The sequence below is a fragment of the Diadema setosum genome, chromosome 2 (genome assembly GCF_964275005.1).
Source record: "Diadema setosum chromosome 2, eeDiaSeto1, whole genome shotgun sequence".
In the NCBI taxonomy this organism is placed as follows: domain Eukaryota; kingdom Metazoa; phylum Echinodermata; class Echinoidea; order Diadematoida; family Diadematidae; genus Diadema; species Diadema setosum.
Window position 1 is genome coordinate 9,603,034 of NC_092686.1, and position 21,992 is coordinate 9,625,025.

The window sequence follows — 21,992 nt, forward strand, 5'->3', positions numbered from 1 at the left end:
GTGGGATGTCAAACAATCATTGATAAATGTTAATAACAACAGCAATTTAACACTAACCAGGAACAGAATGTTTCACAACCACCCCACCAAAAAAAAAAAAAAGAAAAAAAAAAGACTGTTGTGACTTTTGAAAAGTTATCATTTCGTCTGCAATGTGTGCCTATACGCAACAGCTCATACAACACTCTTATTTTCACACTGGGGTTATTTAATGAAATTTGTACAAATTCCTCTGCAAAATTGCTTTGCTAAAAACTCATTCATTCAAAAGTTATTATAGTTTTGGGAGAAGGGGAGATATATTTATTTTGTTGTTGTTGTTGTGTGTTTCTCTGGGAAAAGATCTTTACGAAAGACAATTCATTAACAGACTCTAAAATATACTAAATAAAAAAAAAAACGTGTTCAATTCACGTAATAAAGTTTCCATGAATAATATAGGCCTATACTCTCAAGCATATTGCATAAAAAAAATGGCGATTGATGATTTTTTATTATGTCAACGTCGGGGTATTCCATTTCATTGGCTATGTGTCTTTGTAGTTTCTTGAGTCCCTTTTGTGTGTGTGCGTGCTTGTTTTTTTCTTTTACAGATATGCGCACATACGTACATACATACATACATACATGTAATAAAAAGTGTGTGGGTGCGTGTATATGAGATATTTTCATCTGTTGCATGAAGACTCCTACGGCGTTTTGAGAAACGAAAAGGAAAGACATGAAGTATAATAATGGTCTTGACGATTACGAAATTTTGTCTGGAAGTTTACATGCTTTTCTCGTGAAAGAAACTGAAATTGATTTGTACAATAATCATGGTGTGGGTCCTATTTCCACTCAATTTCTACACGAGGATCAAAATACATGTATCTTTGAAACGAATCGATCGTCTTTCCCTTTCCTTTTCATCTCCATAATGATCCGTCCATCAAGCAGCATTAAGTGGCAGTATGAGCTCTAATTATCTCAATAGTTCATTTTGACACAGTCATGGCGTCGAGCATGTGTCGAGTCGATTCTGATGTGTCCACAGATATATAGTTCTGTGGATGTGTCCTGTTTGTCCTTCGTTGAGGGCGCTATTTCTTCGGCCGCGGCAGTGCCGTATATTAAGATACGGCACTGGGCTAGTTTGCAGGCACAAACCCTTGTTGGTCGTAAAGGAGTCTGCGCCAAGACTACTACATACACCACTTTGGCACTGTCCCATAGGCCCTGTGTTGAAGCTTCTCCTTGTTGGGAGAGGCTGCAGTGTAGTGGTGCGTGTATTAGTCTTGGCGCATGCAGACTCCTATACGACCAACAAGGGTTTGTGCCTGCAAACTAGCACTGGGCCGCGGCTGGCACTGGTGCCAGATAATAGGTAGCCTTTAAACAAGGCGACTCGCTCTGCGTGCCCCCGTATAGCGCGTTTACCCCACAAACCTGTTGGCCGGCGAGCGGAGCGAGCCGCCTTCATCCACTCGTTCAGGGACATAGGCGCCGGAAGTGGGGGGGCAGGGGGGGGCGGCCGCCCCCCCAATCCAAAAAGTGGGGGGGCAAAACGCATTTTTGCCCCCCCAAAAAGCCCCCCCCCCCCAAAAAAAAAAAAAATAATAATAATAAAAATAAATGAATAAACAAAGAAAATAAAATAGATATGTATATACAAGAATAAAAGGGAAAAAATATGGCTACAAACGGCAGCTTTTGCACTGTAAAATGTCAAAATTTTCAAGCTCGCTCGCTTCGCTCGCTCGCATCCAGCAGTTGAGCCCGGTGCGCCTCCCCCTAAAGCGAAAAACATAGCTACGACGGCAGTTGTTGGACTCTAGAATGTCAAAATTTTCAAGCTCGCTCGCCTCGCATTGAATCGTTATGCCATTCTCCTAATGTTGCTGACAGTAATTGCCAGTAGTTGCGCCCGATGCCCCCACCCCTTAATTTCCAAAGCGAAAGATAAATATAGCTACAAACTGGAGTTTTGGGACTGTAAAATGTCACAATTTTCAAGCTCGCTCGCTTCGCTCGCTCGCATTGAATCGTTATGCTACTCTCCTAATGTTGCTGCCAGTAATTGCGAGCAGTTGCGCCCGATGCCCCCCCCCCCCCTCTTAAAAAGCGAAAGGTATAGTTACAAACGGCAGTTTTGGGACTGTAACATGTCAAAATTTTCAAGCTCGCTCGCTTCGCTCGCTCGCATTGAATCGTTATGCCACTCTCCTAACGTCGCTGCCAGTAATCGCCAGCAGTTGCGCCCGATGCCCCCCCCCCTTAATTTCCAAAGCGAAAGATATAGCTACTAAACGGGAGTTTTTGGACTGTAACATGTCAAAATTTTCAAGCTCGCTCGCTTCGCTCGCTCGCATTGAATCGTTATGCCACTCTCCTAACGTTGCTGCCAGTAATTGCCAGCAGTTGCGCCCGATGCCCCCCTTAATTTCCAAAGCGAAAGATATAACTATAAACGGGAGTTTTTGAACTGTAAAATGTCAAAATTCTCAAGCTCGCTCGCTTTGCTCGCTCGCATTGAATCGTTATGCCATTCTCCTAATGTTGCTGCCAGTAATTGCCAGCAGTTGCGCCCGATGCGCCGCCCCATTAATTTCCAGAGTGAAAGATATAGCTACAAATCCCAGTTTTGGGACTGTAGAATGTCAAAATTTTCAAGCTTGCTCGCTTCGCTCGCTCGCATTGAATCGTTATGCCATTCTCCTAAATGTTGCTGCCAATAATTGCCAGCAGTTGCGCCCGATGCGCCCCCATTTATTTCCAAAGCGAATAGCTACAATTAAAACTCCAGTTTTGGAACTGTAGAATATCAAAATTTTCAAGCTCGCTCGCTTCGCTCGCTCGCATTTTATTGTTATGCCATTCACCTTATGTTGCTGACAGTATATAATTTGTCGATCGTTTCACACCGTCATTCCATAATCCATGTAAGGAAAACTTACAATGTTCCTCATTGATTGTGTTGTTGAATGTATCACATTCCGTAATGTATTGTAGTCCCATTATTGCTCACGCACACACGCACTTGTAAGCATACAGACCGTCTAAAATTACTTTATGGTTCCCCCATGTTTCGACCCACCGTACGCCACTTTACACACACACATATATATATATATATATATATATATATATATATATATATATATATATATATATATATAAAATAGATGTGAGTGCGTGTGTGTGTGTGTGTGTGTGTGTGTGTGTATTGTGTAACATATGCATGGTCTAATCTTGAGCCCCCTCCAATGTTTGCCCCCCCAATCCAAAACTGCTTCCGGCGCGCCTGCAGGGATGTGTACTTTTGTCGTTGTTGTTGCTTTATATTCTTTGACAAATTTGCGTACAAATTTGACGCAGAAAATACACACGGCACACTACGGCACACACGGCACACTACTTAATATTAACGAGGCTTGCCTTGGTGCCGTGTGTATTTTCTGCGTACACATCCCTGAACGAGTGGATAAAGGCGGCTCTCTCCGCTCGCCGGCCAACAAGTTTGTGGGGTAAACGCGCTATACGGGGGCACGCAGAGCGAGTCGCCTTGTTTAAAGGCTAGATAATAGGGAGCTTTAGATTTTAGACGCGCGGACGTTCAAAGGGAAAAAAACATGGTCTGAGCGTGCGCAGTAACTTGACGTGCGCTACTGCGCACGCTCAGACCATGTTTTTCCCCTTTGAACGTCCGCGCGTCTAAAATCTAAAGCTCCCTATTGATGTGCACGAGAGGTCTTTTGACTCCTTTGCCATGTACTTCAGAAATACAAAACGATCCTGCTATTGGTTGCATGCCAGTATTTTTCCATGCGTGACGTGAAATGTTACCTTTGAAACATTTACTGAACATGGCAGATCAAAATGGTGATTGTCAACAGGGCATCGACCAATCATGTAATCGAAAGCTGGCATTTTTCCACGCTTAGACCTGGATATCACTTTTAACTGTTCTATTGAATGATATTTACTCCATTGCTAAAAAAAGACTGAACTCTTTTTCATTCCTTTGATGCAGAATATCAGATAAAGACGTGAGTCCACAGGAAAGCGATGATGATATTCAATGGTTCGAAAAGTATAAATACGGCTGATTATTGCACACACATCATCAGCTTCAATCTTCGAGCTTCAGAATCTACTTCTGCTTTATATCAACGGTGAGTTTGGAGTTTGGTTGTTTATCTCTCCATATTATCACAATACAGTTTTGATGTATAGACATATCATACTGTTTCCTTTGCAGTAGGGCGTCTTTGCCATCAAATCCATCCTCCTTTCACGAGGCTTTTCATCTTTATCCACTGTACATGTTTTTTTTTCTTTTCTATCAGAAGAAATAAGTTCCTTCTGATTGCGTTTGTTACATACTCAAAAAGCCGTATCACTTCGGTGATCCTCATATTTTATTCCCAAGTTGAATTATTATTCGGATCTATATCAGGTTTAAGTGTATGCGTGTGTGTCAAACACACACACACACACACACACACACACACACACACACACTGCTTTAGCTTCTGACCACACGAGCATTGAGAATTAAGGGTTTCTGGGACAAAAACTGCACTAGGGCTTTCTATTAGTTCAGTCAGTAGAGCACCGGGCTAGCAATCCGGAGGTCTCAGGTTCGAATACCCATGGAATCTCATTTTCTTTGCTCATTATTCCACCAAAAAGAAATAAAAGAAAGAAGGAATGTTCTCCGCGCACTTGCGAACAGAGAGTCGATTCTTGCCACACATTAGAATCATTTGTAGTCCTCACTCCATATCGATGCTCCTTTTATTAAAACGTATTACAACAGCATACGATTAGCATCCTATTAGCAGCAATTATTGAAAAGACAAATTGTTCGATTTTACGAGCACTAAAGAACATGAATCATAGGCCCTTGTACCTTGTAATTCGTCTCCAGACAAGATGCGTGCTTTTCTCGCTCTCCTCCTGGTGGCTGTTGCCACAGCCGAGCTGGCCCCACTCCTCAAGAACTCGGAACCCATCCAGGGCAAGTACATCGTCAAACTCAAGGTCAGTGTGGCTGTGAACAGAGGGTCTAAAGGATTAGTTTGCTTTATATTTCATGAGTTTATAGAAATGAAATTTCTCCTCCTATGCCTTTGTTGAATTCCGTTTCCAATGAGATAAAAAAAAAACCAATATGACGTGGTGTTGCGCTTCTTACTTTGAACAAACCTATAGTGATCTCACTGTCAACAGATCGGTAATAATCATACCGGTCACGCTTGCTGCTTAACGATTATAATTTTGTTTGCTTCTGTGTTTCCTTGTGTGCGGGAGGGTTGGTATAGGAGTTTATTTCTTTCTTTTTTTAAGAGCCTATGAAAGTGCTTGAGGGGTGGATTCTCAGACTCCCTCTCAGGTTCCGCAGCCTTTATGCAGTTATTGCTGATTAGACTTTGACTCAACACAATTACTGTGCATCTTAATCACGTCACAGGATGGGTACGACGTCGATGAAATCGCTACTACTGTGAGTCTCACCGGTGGTCGTGTCGGAGGCAAGTTCCGTCGCGTCCTGCATGGATTCGCCGCGGAGCTCTCGGACAAGGTTCTTGCTATCGTAAGTTTAAAAAAAAAAACAAAACAAAACAAAACAAAACAGAAAAAAAATCCACTATGTAGCCTGCATTTGTAAAAGGTATTCGGCTAAAAATGTCTTTTTGTGTGTTACAGTAATCGGATCGATGCACTTTTAGGCCAGCAAAGAAGATTGATAGTCTGTCTCTATACCATGCTTTGGGAAAGTAAAGATAAATTGTAACATTGTTTTTCATTAGTAAACTACTGTATTAAACATTTATTACTGAGGTGGTCCTCCGATCTTCCTGATTGCATATTCTGTATAATCTTGCTTAGAATTGTGTTTATTTATCATAGCTCGTCCTACTAAAAATCGATTATACGAAGTTGTGGATAGCAGGATTACATAATCATGTTTCTCAAAATGTGATGACACAGGTCGGGGTTACTAGAGTAATACGTTGCAGAATTATTGCATTTGATCTTGTTCTTTTCTCCACAAACTTTATCGGGTCTGGTATCAGAAACCCCCCCCCCCTCCCCCTTCCATCCCCTCACCCCTCTCCCATCCACTTAATATCAACCCCCTTTAACCTCCCTTGTCCCAGTCTGCTCTTCCGTTCCTCCTCCATGAATCCTTTTGAAAGAAAAACAATGCTGGTATCACGTCAGCAAGTGGTTCTCGACTCGATGTTGCCATGAATATTACCCTTGCAGGTCCGCAACCTTGACGCCGTGGAGTACGTGGAGCAGGAAGGCGTCTACCGCACTCAGGAGACCTGGGGTCTGGACCGTATCAACCAGAGGGATCTGCCTCTTGACGACTACTACTCAACGAGCGGTAAGCAAGACTTGTAATGCAGTTGACTCGTCTGAGAGTGATGGGCTGTAAAGAAACTAAATTCAGACATTCCCGTCAGAACAAAACAACTAAGAAATCGGATAACATACACATTTCAGACCTATAATATAGCTTAGAGGGATGGTATAGTTTTGGCTGACACCTGGCTCAGAATTCTGACTTCTTTGGTGATTTTTGAGATGATGAGAAATACGAAAGAGCATGTTATATTTAAGGAGGAATTCAATGTTTATTTGATGAAAATACTTCATTGGTTTGAAATGGCTGAGATATTCAAAACAAGCAATAGTAATAAAAGGTGGGACCCATCTTTTGTTAAGATCGCTTTGGTTTACTTTGTTTGTGGATATCTCAGCCATTTCAAGACCGATTTTTATCAAATGAACTATATGAAATGAACTCTTATATAATTGTATTTTTTTGTGACATTTCGTACAGTGGTTTTAAAGTATTTCGCAAAAAAAAAAAAAAAAGCTGAATTCTCACCTCAACCAATACTATACCATCCCTTTAAACATCAACCCCATCATCATGAATAAGGTAAAATTAGATGGTGATGAATTCCTTGGATCTTGCCATAAGGACGTTATATTAGGTTGACTTTTTGACGTTGATTTTGAAATGATTCCACAGGCACCGGAAGTGGTTACACCGTCTGGGTGATCGATACCGGAGTTCGCGATACTCACAACGACTTTGGGGGCCGCGCTCAGCAGGTGGTTGATTGTACTTCAGGAATCTGTAATTCCGGTGGCGTAAGTTTTCAACTTCGATATAAGTAGCAAGCCTCTCTATGTGTGCGTGTGTGTGTTTTTTGTTTTTTTTTTGTTTTTTTTTTTGTTTTTTTTTTTCGGAGGGGAGGGGGTTCATCTTTATTCTGAAGTTCATTTTAAAACCCAATTTCAATTATTTTTAGTCCATGTCCTTTTCTGGGCTCCTTTCCATGACGTTACTGACCAGTAGGCTCCAACTGATTTTTGTCAATATTATTGTGCATGCAAAATGCGTTACTGTAGTGTGTTCGACCATTCTCAGCAATTTGTTATCTACTTGCCCTATAGCTGTTGCCTCCCGCTATAAACTGTTTTTACCCCAATTCCACAGAGATTCTTGCTCATCGGCCACTCGTCAGAAGCGAAGTTTGTTGCTTCCGGCAACCAACTGAAGTGTATCGGATAGCAGTCTCATGAATCCCACTAGTGCTTGTCGACTATCGAGTCAGTGTCAGACATGCCAGGCATGATCCATCCTCACCGGACGATCTTGCCTCATCAGATCACAGCCCGACATGTCTGAAACCGACCTGCTGGTCGACCAACACAATTCGGATTCATCAGACTGCTATCAAATACATTTCGGTGGGTGGCCAGAAGCAACAAACTTTGCTTCCGATTAGTGGCTAATAAGGAAAAAAAAAATCTCTGTGAAATGGGGGTATAAGTGAAATTTCGCTCTCATGTAGATTATTAACAGCCTCATTCCGTCCTCAGTCGGTTTTTAACCTCAATCTTATGTATTACAGTGATGATTCCTGTATGCGTTTCATCGAAATGATTTATGCCACTCACGAGAAACCCGACTGGAATTTTTTGTAAATGATTCATTATTTTTTGACATCACACCTGGTAAATTGTTTCTGACGTCACAGATCACTTTCTTATTTATGTTCTTATGTCTAACTTAATGACCACCTTTTTTCAGACTCACAATCCTTTAGTATTCGTGTAATGTCGGAATTAATTCTTAGTAAATTTAGAGAGAAATTAAGGTTATCAGATTTGTCCGAGGTGTAATCATAGTGATGCTGACTTATCCTTTGAAAATTGAATGAAAATTTAAATTTATGACTCTAGTGTAGACTTCATCATTTAAATTGAAAAAAAAAAAGTGGTACCATGACAACCATGGATCACAATAACTCTTCTCAGGTCTATTAATCGCACAAGAGTAATCTTTTTCACAAATACCAGAAATATCCATGCCCTCCCATGGCTCCCAACAACCAAAGATGTACTCGTAGATACCGCAAATCAGGCCCGTAGCCAGGATTTTTCAAGGGGGGGTGCGGTCACTAAAAAAACGGACCTTCGGTACCAATACCAATGATGACAAACACACACACACACAATTACATATATATATATATATATATATATATATATATATATATATATATATATATATATATATTCTTTGGACGACCGAACTACAAAAGTTGTATAAGAATTTGCGCAAATTGTGAATTTTGACTGTTTTAATGACGTTTTAAAGTCTCAAGGAAGTTTTTTATTTTTGTCTGTTGCATGCAATCGCGTTACGGTATTTCATCTAGGAAATAGTAAAAACTAATTTTGCCAGGAAGTTGCAAAGTTTAATTGTGTTCGAGACTCTGCGCGCGTAGCGCGCCGCAAAATTGAGAATAGTGATTTTCCTGGTGTTGTTTTAACTTTTATTTTTTCTATTGTGTACCTGCGTTAGCAGGCCTGAAGCCAGGATATTTAAAGGAAGGGGGGATTGCGTTAATTAACAAAACGGTCCTTTGATACTGTCCCGGGAGGGGTAGCGACAATTAAAAGGTGGACACCATGCTCATACATGGACTTTCAAAATGGCCCCTAAACGAGTAATGATCACATGATTTTTTCGGGCCTTAAAAACAAGTATTCCTTAAATGTTTCCTGCACCCTAAAGAAGTACTTCATCATGATTGAACAATATACCATTTTCCCAAATTTCGGCCTTTTTGATACCCTTTGATTATATACGCTCGTACATCACACTTTCCATCTAATCCGTGAGAAAAAACGACCCCTATTACGCGTTTTCTTTAGCGAGTATGGTCACGGTGTCCACCTTTCAGTTGGAGTTTTCCATCCCATTGGATGCTGTTTGGAAGATGAAACATTCACTTTACTATACAGTATATCAGCCGTTGGTATGCGAGTTTGTCAAAAACGAAAATAAATAAGAAAATTTTTAAAACAAAATGAATTGTAAATGTGAACCATTTATATTTTGCCTCCTTGTGGTAGGATATTTCCAGCATTTCCGAACTTTCAAATAATCATTTTAGATTTAATAATATTAAAGGTAGTAGATCCGATTCGCAAACATCTCCAATATCAGTCAAATGTCATATTAACCATCATGCTAAGAAGGTTTTCTTTGTGAAATTTGGAGGTCAGTGAAATTCAAAAATTAAACATCCGTTAGCCATTGGAAGAAGTTGAGTGCAAATTCAGACCTCAGGCTTAGTGCTCAGATGTTTTCCTATTTGATTTGATCTGTCTTACTGTGCACACTAAGATACATACTGGAATGGTTATTTCTTATATATTAAATAATAGTAGCATATTTGGTTACTAGCTGTCTCTAGGCATTTTCGAATTTGGGCTGCAAAGAGATCCACTACCTTTAAGTTAGAAGAGAGATAAGTAAATAATGATAAAACAAGCAAACAAAAAAGAATGAGTTTCTTTTGTAATACTATCTGACAAACTTTTTACTTTACCATTTACTTCATAGCTCAGCACTTTCCATTCTCTCTCATACCCTCTTACCCATTACATTTAAATGAAATACAACTAAAATGAGTTTGCGTGCCTGCATTATATTCTTTGGAAATTATAAGTGAGAATGTTCTTAGGTTTTGGCTCACTTTAAAATGAGAACCAATAGAACTGTCACAACATGAGAAAATGTATAAGTAATAATCAACAGTACATTTCCGAATTTGGCCTGCAAAGAAATCCGCTACCTGTAAGTTAGAAAAGAGATTAGTAAATAATGATAAAATAAACAACAAAAAAGAATGAGTTTCTACCGCCGTATCCAGAACAGAGCCTGAAACGGTGCAGGCTCAAGAAATCGTTTGTACTAATACGTCTTGAAGTACTGTGTGATACTGTTGACTCAGACTTCTACAAAGCTGTAAGTGAGAATTTTAACCCAATCCGGCTCATTACCTGTGTTTTTTTATGAAAAATATGAATAAAGAATGTAAATTAAATAACGACGCGTCACAATGCAGTCTAACGCTCTCACAATGTTATCATACATAGGGTTTTTCCCTGACTGTTTTTACTCCGGAGCTCTTGCAATATTCAGGCTTTTGTAATACTATCTGACAAACTTTTTACTTTACCATTTTACTTCATAGCTCAGCATTCTCTCTCATACCCTCTTACCCATTACATTTAAATGAAATACAACTAAATTGAGTTTGCGTGCCTGCATAATACTCTTTGGAAATTATAAGTGAGAATGTTCTTAGGTTTTGGCTCACTTCAAAATGAGAACCAATCGAACTGTCACAACATCAGAAAATGTATAACTAATAGAGAACTGGAGTAAGACAGGCCTTTCATTTTGTTTTGTCTCTCCTGATCGTTCGTAAGAAATGCTAATTCATGACCACCTTTTCACAATTTGATTGGAGCATGCATTCATAATGGAAAATAGTTGACATAATTATCTATCCCCAGGCATTATCATGCCAACATGTACTTATATATACATGTACTATATCTTTGTGAGATGTAGATATAAAATGTCTCAGGTTTTCGATTATAGTAATTTCGAGGAAATTTCTTTAATTTTTATCATATATGTAAACTTGAGGCTATTAGATTTTCATCCACTTACTTCTGTTCCTGTGAAAAAATGCAAGTGTCAACCTCAATGTCATCCACGAATCGCACGTACTCGGGCGGCCAGTGGAAAAAAACAAAACACCGGTCACACGCGCCAAGGGCCATGGCATGCAGTGCCAATATAATAATAGCTCGCACAAATTGATACATAACATTTGTGTTTGTGTGCATGGGGACGATCCGATGGTTCATACAACAAAAGGGTTTCGTACAATTACTTTTAACATTGTTAAACGTACTCTTCCACATTTACGTAGCATATAATGTGTCTTTATATTTATTTGGATTGTTATCTTGAGAATTGCTAAAAACCGTTATTATGAAAAAGTGGACCTTTCAGAATTTGGGGGGGGGTGCGTACGCACCCGACGCACCCCCCCTGGCTACGGGCCTGCAAATACTAACATTCTTGCTACGTTTACAGCCAAGCAGTATTTTTTCTCTTTTTTTGCGGCAGTTCGTTAAATACAAATTTGACGTGATTAAGGAAGTGCTCAAACAAAAGAATAATACCGATCCTCCAAAATACATCTTGGTCAGTGTTGGTGGACGGCTGTGAAATTGACGACCCAATTATCACAGCAGAATCTTTTAATGATTGTTTTTTATTTTTTTTAAATCATGGTCCAGATCTTGCCAGTAAAGCACTACTACTACTATTATCATCATTGTTATTATTATTATTATTATTATTATTATTGTTATCTTCATCATCACCAACATAATCATTATTGTTATCATTATTATCATCATTATCATTATTATCAATACTGACTTACAGTAAATAGATATTGGCAGACACATGAACTCACAGCAATCTGCAAAACTAGCAACCGGTTAAACGTTATGTTTTCTTCAAGTTCCTTCAAATTACATTTTCTGAGTTCTTCTTTAATATTCCATGTACTCGTGTAGGTATTATTCAAGAGGAAAAGACTTACTTCATTAATGAATTACCCGTAATATCTAAAATCAATCTATCTGTCTGCTACAACATGACTTTTTTTTTTCTATCACGACACATCAGTCTGATGGGAACGGTCATGGCACCCACTGCTCTGGTACCGTGGGATCGAACACATACGGCGTGGCCAAGGGGGTTCAGATCAGGGGTGTGAAGGTGCTCGGGGACTTTGGCTTTGGCTCCACCGGTGGCATCGTGGCAGGTATTCTTTCATCTGTTCAAACGGCACTTCAATTGAACATAATTAGGTGATCCGAGAGATCCTCTCGGATTTTACATAACATTCTGAAAGAAATATAACATATTACATAACATTCTGAAATGAGTTGTAGATATCATTTCATGGGTGGCCGATGCTGGCAAAATTATTAAAGGGTATCAAATTTCTCTATGAAAAAAAGAGGATATTTTCTAAATGGCATAATCGAATAAGTTCACTCGAGCGTATCTCACTTATCCTTGGCCGAATTTCACCCAAAGTTCAGTATGTTGTACTGTAGCTTGTTGAATTCTCTTTCAGTCCAAAACCTCAGATTCCGGATTGGATGACGTCATAACCTCGAACAAATCGATTGAAGATAACCTAGCTTGTCAAATTTGACCAGTTTACGTGTTATGTCTATGGGAGTGTTTTTTTTTTTCTGGAAATGAAAATTGACATGACTGTCTTCATTGAGAACTAGCTCACTTAACCTTCGGTGAATTTCTCCCAGATTTTAATATGTTGTAGCTGAGACTTTGGGTTATTGTAATAAGCCCTCCGTTTTTGTCTTTTTTTTTTTATTGGATGTCAGGATCACGTTGAGAAGCTTGGCTGAAATTAAAGCTTTGCTTCGATATAAGGGAGATGTTTCTTTCTTTCTCTCAACTTTGTCTGCAATAGCTCCAGAAAAACAGGCCCTATCACCTTCATATTTCGCATATGTTTAGCCCATGTCACGTACATCATTAATTTTCATAAAAATAACAACTACTTCATCAGACACCATCATGAGCAGGTAAATTGTTGCATAGGATAAAAGGTCATAATTGTTTCATCCTGTATCTTGGTGAATACAATGGTCCATCTTTCCCATACGTAAAGACCATGTTGCAAAAATAATTTCACAAAGTAACAACTTTTTGCTCAGATGGCATCTTGGCTGTGCAAAGTGAGGTCAAAGTTAAAATATACTTCATTCTGTATCTTCGTTAGTGAATACGGTATCACCCCCATATTTTGCACACATGTGAACGTCGATACATGGGGTCATTTTGTAAAATAACGACTCTGTAGGCACACGTCAATTTGGCTGTGAAAATGAGGTTCAAAGGTCAAACACTTTTTATTCTGTATCTTGGTTGCTATATGCCCTGCAGGGGCCAGATTTTACACATGTGTGGACCGTGTTACCTGATATCATTTCATAAAGCAACAATTTTTTACCTCAGATGCCATCTTGGCTGTGCAAGGTAGGGTCAAAGGTCAATACTTCGACCTGTATCTTGGTAATAACATGCCCTATCACTCCCATATTTTGCACACATTTAGCCTATGTCATATGGGTCGTTTTTCTAATCTAATCAGATGCAATCTTGGCTTTGTAAAGCAGGGTCAAAGGTCAAAAATATCTCACCCTGTATCTTGGTAAATACATGGCATTTTTTTTTTTTCATACGATAACGACTTTTTCCTCAGACGCCATTTAGGATGTGCAAATTAGGTTCAAAGGTACAAAGTTTTCACTTTGCATCTTTTTAGTAAAATTATGACCTATTAAATCTTAAATCCTGTACGCAAGATTGAAGGTTCAATTCCCTTTCTTTGATGAGTATTTTATAGATCACATGGCCATTCGCCCCAAATCATAGATCATATCATAGATAATAATTGTCATTATTATTATTATTATTATTATTATTGTTATTATTATTATTATGGTAATATACAGTCTGAAGGAGATAAACGGGTAAGGATATGTAAACATACATATTCATAAGACGTGTGCGAACGTGGGGGAAAAGGGGGGGGGGGTTCTATGATCTATCAAACCAAGGTTTTGGCGATAAAAACAAAAAGGACAGAGCATATTAAGACGAAAAATTTAATTTCTCTTAGCACAATAGCCACAAAAACACTAGGGGTCTATATATGAAGTAGTCCTGCTCAGCTCAGCTATACTGTTTTGCTTTTACCGTTTTTGGTTATTTTACCCTGAATGTTTGTTTTTCCTTTTTTTTTGTTCGGGGGGGGGGGTGGTGGAAATGTGTGTGTGTTGGGGTGGTCATGGGTAGAAGAGAGCACAATTAACGAAACGATGAGAATACGTTTCTTTTTACTTCATAAATGAAAATGTGCAAAATCGTATATATGAGAAAAAAAAATAAAACCCTTCAGTCCCGTTGTTTCCCACGGGTGCTGCTAGTATCAAAAGTAAAACACTAAAACACCCTAACAGCAGATTTAACGTACATTTATGTTAAACAAGTCATTTACCTTAACTTAATCCTTATACTCTTATGTTTGGAAATGTTTACACATGCCTCTACGAGATTTCCAAATATTAATTAATTTTTTTTTTTTCTTGATGGTCATGAATTTTACTCGGGCCTCTCCAAAACTTGAATGATATCCTAGTATGCCTTTTCTATGTGTGTATTGAAATGATTCCGTGGACGGCAGTAAGAATTACAAGTGAACGCATTGCCGGGATCTGGCTAAAGTTCAGATGTGACTCAAGTTTTCTATATTCCTGTGTGTTCTCAACTCTTCTGTTATAAATCATAGGATGTGAATACGTCGCAGATAATGGTGGCAGCTATTCAGTCGCGTCCATGTCTCTGGGAGGAGGTGCATCAACTTCTCTCGACAATGCTGTCGCATACATGGTCTCAAAGGGTGTCCCGACGGCTGTTGCCGCTGGCAACAGCAACGAAGATGCATGCAGCACTTCTCCAGCACGCGAAAGTTCGGTGAGGATTCTTAACCATATACCAGTTTATAGGCTAACACCTACGAACGTTAGCTGAAAACAGATGATTGAATCAGTTCGACTATGTTTTTTTTTTTTAATACATTCCAGTATACACATAAAGCGTCAGCATTGCACCTTTAACATCATCTTCCAAAGTCCTTCCCAACGATGAAAACTGCTTAACAGTAGCTGCGGACATAATTATTTCATCATTTTAGACTAGGATTTGATTCTATTATGGGGTTTAAAAAATAATCGTTTCACAAGAAATATTTTTATGTCTGTGCATCTTCTAATTTTCGGCCGGCTTACATGCATTATCAGTGTTACTATTATTATTACTTTTTTATGTTCTCCTATTTTCTTCTTAACCCTATAGAATCTCAATTCAGTCATCTTTTATATATGCATTAATCAATTATACATAAATTATTTTCTATTATTAGAGTAAAATAATCTGTGAAATATAAGTCCTCCTCAGATGTTACTGTTATTGAACCGTATATCATTGTGTCTATTCTCTCCTTTTTATATGTCCGCTCTTCTGCATTCTTACCGGTATATCATGTACCTTATTCTTCGCAAGATCAATCCAGGGTGCTTCTCATTATATTCCTACACATGGAATCCAGTTTGCTTGTATCCGTGATGGCGCGTGTTGTAGTTTCATTTTTTTCCCCTTTTTTTCTCATTCTTCTTCTTTTTCTTCTTCTTTTCGTTCCTTCCTCATTTGATTTTCTGTCAGTTGACATTGGTTTCTTTGATTTTGTTTCATGTATTTGTTTGTAGTTTCAGTAAGTCATTATTCGTTCTCTTATGTATTTCTGAGGGTCCCATATCGTACAAGCTTGGCTTTTTAGTGGGACCCTCCACTTCCATTCCCATCCTTGTACTATATGCATATGTATATACCTTAAAAAATGCAATCATGTTGTTACTCATGATCACATGTATTTTGTTAATTTACGTTTTTGAAATTATTACAAATATGTTCTGTTAATGCATTGTATATAATTGTCCCTGTTTATCTAATGGAAATGAAAATAAAGTTGAAAGTTGAATCTAAAGAGCTATTTTTAAAGTGGAGTGATCATGGTACTTTTACTTTTTTATATTTTTTTTCCGTCTGAAATCTTTGTTGTTTATTCCTGATATCAGCAAATATTTTGCATCTTTGTTCTCATGGCTAGGTTTGTTTTCTATTATGTATTATATGAAACGCATTCAACCTTAGGAACCAACTAGTACTTATAAGCATCGATTGCTTTTAGTTGGTGCCGTCATATTTCACACTCTTATTCGTAATGGACTTCAGCCTTGGTGCCAGCATTCACTTCAAGATAGCGTGTGTTGTCCGTTCGCTTTTATTACATTGCATTTATTTTCGTAGGTGTACGTTTCTATGTCTTAAACTGTAATCTGGTGATTTTAGCAATGTTTTGTCCAGTGATATGCATGGTATTTGGTTTTGTCTCGATACATGAGAATTCAATGCAATTCAATTCAATTATGGGTTTCCAGATTTTTCAAGACATCATTCTGGTTTCTTTTTTTTTTTCTTCTTCTTCTGTGTGCCCCAGGCCATCACCGTCGGCGCCACGGATAGCTCCGATATTCGCTCCTCCTTCTCCAACTACGGCTCCTGCCTCGACATCTTCGCTCCTGGTACCTCCATCACTTCCACGTGGCACACCAGCAACTGGGCCACCAACACTATCAGCGGAACCTCCATGGCTTGCCCGCACGTCGCAGGTACGAAAATATGGTTAGCCTTTGGTGGTTTATACTTAAATTTGATTGCAAATTGATATCAAAGCCCCTTAAAGTCATTAACATATTTCACATCTAATTTGAAATAAATATTGTGCTTTACTTCACTAGAGTCGCGATGATGATTGAATTTAAAAGCTTGCTATTTGGCAGGAATTGAGAGAGGATGTTGTGTTCTACATCATTCTTCCCGCAGCACATTGGTAATTAAGAAAGTTGTTGGTTGATCTTCTGAGTTGCATTGACCTCCGTAGTAAAATTTGTCTTGGCATTGTGTGAAATTAAAAAAACAAACAAACTAAAAACTATGAGAAAACTTCGCTTTCAGATCATTGTGACATGCTCAAAGAGATAGATAGATAGAGAGAGAGAGATTACTTGGTTATACAATAGAAAAAGAATAATTTCTGTTTTGTGTTATTCAATTATCCAAATTTGTGCATGAAATCATAATTTTGCCTATAACTTCTTTAAACAGGCTTGAAAGATTGCTCATTTTTGTGTCAGAATTCCTCAAGACACACAAAACAAATTTCTTTCAAAAAAAAATAGCAAAATCAGAAAACAAAGTTTCTTTTGTTCTTGTCGTTTTGTTATTTTCTTATGTATTCTGTTTTTGTATTTTATTGTTTTTCGCCAGAATTTGTTGCAGACATCTTTTCAAACTTTTCTACGTCAGAATCAATTAAAACATGGTTAAACAAACACAGTGACTTCAAAAGCTGTCCAGTACATATATTTAATTATTTGTCCTCTTTTCATCTCTGCCCCTCCTCACTTTTCTTTTTCTCTCTCTCTTCACGTCGCTTAAAGAATATTGCATGGTGTGATAAATAACTTAAAAGGAAGAGCAACCACGTCTTCTTTTGTCACCCTTGTTTTATAGGAGCTATCGCCCTCTACGGCAAGAATACCAGCAACATGGTAAACAGTGCCTCGAGTAACAAGATCTCCAGTCCTGGATGGGGCTCTCCCAACAAACTTCTCTACGTTTCATAGAGGTAACCGTTCTCTTTCCTGTCAATAAACAAATGTTAGAAAAAAAAAAAGTAATCCCACGGAATCCTCAGTCATCATATGTATACAAATATTTGTGCAATGCGTTGTTACTAGAAAGCAGTCAACCAAATTTGACATAATGGAAGACAGACTTTTGTAACTTGCAGGCCCTTTTCGTATGACATGTGTAAATGTGTTATCCGAGTTAGTCGGTTCATTCACATCAATATGAGGTCATCAACAATGTTAAACTACCTTTTAACTTCGTCTTGCAGATGCAGATGCAGAAAAGTCGTGATGTAACAATCGGAACGTGACGTAAACAAAGGACGCTGATCTCTCTCTCTCTCTCTGAGACGGATTTGATGAAACAACTATAATGATGTTCAATAAAAGTTCAAGTTTATTTTTTTCCTCCATCTCCAAAATGATCAATATAGTACATATACGTACAGTGTGAATCATAAGTAATAATAAAAAAACACCCTACTACATTGTACTTTTGATGAGATTAAAAAAGTGAAACATTTTGGTGTTGAATAATTTCAAGATGGAGATGGGGGACCCTCTAAAAAGGGGATTAATAATCTAAAGTTACATGAGTTCAAAGCATATTGGAAAGGGAAGAAAGGATCCTGGAAAACGTAAAGGATATTACATGAATTAATTAAATTCAATAATTAAATTCAAAAATTAAATGAATCAAAAGAAAGTTAGAGAAATAGGGTAGAAAAGGAAACCAAATCATGATTTAAGAAAGAAGATAAGAACAGTTTTGCTGTGCAAACTGGACTGATTTGAAAAATAAAGTCACAATTCCCAAGAAGTGGTAACTGATGGCGGATGTTTTTCTCTCGTTTGTCGTTTACTCTCTTTAATCAAATACGCCATGGCTGTTGTGTGATGTGCATTGTACAACCACTGTGTTGAAAGCATGGAGGAATCGGGAGTGTATTTGCTCTGGGACATGTAATCCTTGAGGGAGATGCCAGTGGGAGCAAAAACTATTAAAGGTTAAAGAATATAACGCATGAGGAAAATACACATCAAACTGAGAATAGAACATCGGATCCAACATTTCCATTAAGATCATCTGACAAACACGGAGACATTCACTCGCATACAAGCATACACACAAACACTCACACACACACACACACACTCACACACACACACACACACACACACACTTCTCGACACTCACGCAGGAAGGCCCATTATTTTGTTTTTCAATACCACCAGCGGTGGATTGTACGCTTGCTCCATTCTTAATGGTATCATTGATTAGCACGTGACGTTGTTCACCAAATGAAAACAAAACAACAACAAAAAATCAGATTTTGTTTTATGATCTATAATGGATGAGCTACTCAAACCCCCTGGAAAGAAGCCTATAACATGGAAATCGATGCAACAAGATTCTTATGGGCTTTCATGCTATAAATGGGGCCTATTATCGATTCATTTATGATACACTGTAGTGAACCACGGACCAGCTGAAGAACAGCCATTGGCTGAAGCCGGTTCCGTGCGAAAATAAAATAAACTGAACTGAACTGAACTGAACCACGAGGAGGGAGTACATGCGCACGGTTCTGAGCACGTATGCATGCATGTGTGTATGAAGAACGAGGTTTACAGTACTAGTATTCGGTACAAGTAATACAACTCTATAATACCCATGGAAGACCATCTAGCGCAGATGAATACGGGCTATCCAGCCATCTTGTCAGATGGAAAATGAAAATAAAAACAAAAACATAGAAACAAGCAGATAAGCAAACAGGCAAGCAAAGAAAGAAACCAACCTATACTACTTAACTATCTTGCAGTATCGTGTAACTGGTGTGTTAATAGCATATGAAGAGTGCGTAAATGTCTTTGTCGTTTGTGCACATCAGCAGGTTTGTTTGTTTTTTGATGGAGTGAGCAAATTATTGTTGTTCCAAGACCCATAAATCATAAATTCTATAATCTTTCAAAGGTGATGCCCATGATCACGTGATCAATGACGATTGGACCAAAATTGCTATATTACGCATAAGAATGTCACATCAGGTATACGTTTCCAGAATTTGATTAGCTAGCTAGAATTTAATGTGTGTTAGTGTCGACCGTTATTATCATAACAAAATATTGATCTAAATAGATAAAGCAGACAGAGATAGTTTCATTACATTGACGGATCCAAATTTCAACCACATATTCATGCAAATTACGATCCAAGACAAATATTCCATCTCCGTGCAATTCTCCTTATTGGTTCTTACACAAACATTCATAATATATATTATATATATATATATATATATATATATATATATATATATATATATATTATATATACATATATATATATATATATATATATATATATATATATATATATATGTGTGTGTGTGTGTGTGTGTATATATTTTGAGACAAGGAAGGAAAAAAATATATGTGTATATATATATATATATATATATATATATATATATATATGTATATATATAACATATATATAATATATTTATAATTATAAGAAGAAAGAGTCTCAAATACGCCATGGATCCAACGAGAAGTTTTTTTTTTTTATTACAAAATTTTCGGTCTGCCTCAGACCTTCGTCAGTGTATACTATAAGACAATTGTCTTACAGTATACACTACACTGACGAAGGTCTGAGGCAGACCGAAAATTTTGTAATAAAAAAAATTCTCGTTGGATCCATGGCGTATTTGAGACTCTTTCTTCTTATATTTACAACATTCGAAGTTCAACACGTGGAAAGTTCCAAGATGAACATATATGTATATATATATATATATATATATATATATATATACATTTTTTTTTCAATAATCGTTATTTGTTGACATTTAAATCAATGCAAATATGATATTATCAGCTGATTCAGCTGTAAAACAGAAAAGAAAAATCACACCTTTTTTTGACGCAAATAGCAACAGTGTATTACCCAGGAGGTACCAAGAGGTACTACCTTTCTTGCATAAATAGTACTTTCTTAAAAATTGAAATTAGTCGTCAAACATAAAAACACACATACCTGGTTACTCGATTATAAGAAAAGATCGAAATCGAAATGGTAGAGGTGTAGCCATTTATATTCGGAAAAGCATTTGTTGAAAAGTTTTGGAACATCGGTCTTTATTTGAGTTAGACGCAATTTTAATCTCGATCGAATTGGGAAATTTTCAACCCATTCTCTTTGTGAATTGGTACAGGCCGCCTAATTCTAGACGTGCAGTCTTAGATACGCACGAAGATTTGCTGACATTCATGGGAAATTTCAACTGTCATTCAGTTATCATGGGTGACACAAATTTTGATATTTATAGAAAACCAGTCTCTCCGCATACAACTGTATGAATATAATCAGATAATCAGATAAATATCATTCATCGATTCTATCATGTTAATAGTACGAAATGCACCAGAGTTACTGAGGAGACAGCCACTCGTATTGATCATAATTATCCTGACAAATAACTCTGACTGTATAAAGACCTCGGGTGTTCTCGCAGTAAGCATGGGCCATCATTTTATGAACTATCTGTACTGGGAAACAAACAGTTTAAACCACCAATGACCACAATTATGTAACCTTTAGAAAGTCAAAGAATACTGAGTGGAATACACTTCAAAAAGATCTCGTAGAGCAAAACTGAAATTGAAACTTGCCATAATTTAGATGACGCTGTTAAGAAATGGGAAGAAAAGGTATTGCTAGTTATCAACAAGCACAGGTCTATAAAGACAAAGCGTATGCGTAAGAAATGCTCTCCTTGCTTAAATGAATCAATTTTACGTTGATGAGGAAAGGGACAAGGAAAAAAGCAATTATACAAAATAAGGAACAGTTGTGGAAGGAATATCGACGGCTGAGAAATAAAATCGCCAATGCTATCAGGAAAATAAAGAAAGGATAGTATTATATCAATGAATTATCTGAATGTTCTGGAAGAAATCTGTTTGTGTTTTAATTCATGACCTACCTCGCATTTGCCAGTCATGTCGTGTTCATCTTTATGCGGACGATACAGTTATTTATTAATCCAACAAAGATGTTAAAGTTTTGGAGTTCATTTTACACAGACAAATGCAAGCTTTGGATCAAAGGATGTCACATAACATTATTGGTCAATTATTCAAAGACAGTCAGTATGCTTTTTGGTCCGAGATTTATGCTCTCAAGGTGTCATACACTAGACGTAAAATTAAAAGATACCCAAATTCGAAATGTTGAA

At 37.7% G+C, this 21,992-nt stretch overlaps 1 protein-coding gene across 1 annotated transcript; it reads left to right on the forward strand.

Moving 5' to 3' along the window:
• The first annotated feature begins 3,805 nt into the window (after positions 1–3,805).
• LOC140239633 (aqualysin-1-like) lies at positions 3,806–18,547 on the forward strand. The gene is made up of 11 exons (XM_072319466.1): positions 3,806–3,820; positions 4,013–4,154; positions 4,913–5,025; positions 5,456–5,578; positions 6,256–6,379; positions 7,034–7,155; positions 12,080–12,218; positions 14,784–14,968; positions 16,551–16,722; positions 17,627–17,741; positions 18,015–18,547. The coding sequence occupies exons 3-10, from the start codon at positions 4,918–4,920 to the stop codon at positions 17,737–17,739; spliced, it is 1,086 nt and encodes a 361-aa protein (XP_072175567.1). The 5' UTR covers positions 3,806–3,820; positions 4,013–4,154; positions 4,913–4,917; the 3' UTR covers positions 17,740–17,741; positions 18,015–18,547.
• Positions 18,548–21,992: the final 3,445 nt, after the last annotated feature.

Coding starts and splice junctions, on each gene's coding strand:
- LOC140239633 (XM_072319466.1), top strand. CDS start 4,918: ATGCGTGCTTTTCTCGCTCTCCTCCTGGTGGCTGTTGCCACAGCCGAG. Junction 12,219..14,783: donor CACCGGTGGCATCGTGGCAG/GTATTCTTTCAT, acceptor TATAAATCATAG/GATGTGAATACGTCGCAGAT. Junction 14,969..16,550: donor CTCCAGCACGCGAAAGTTCG/GTGAGGATTCTT, acceptor TGTGTGCCCCAG/GCCATCACCGTCGGCGCCAC.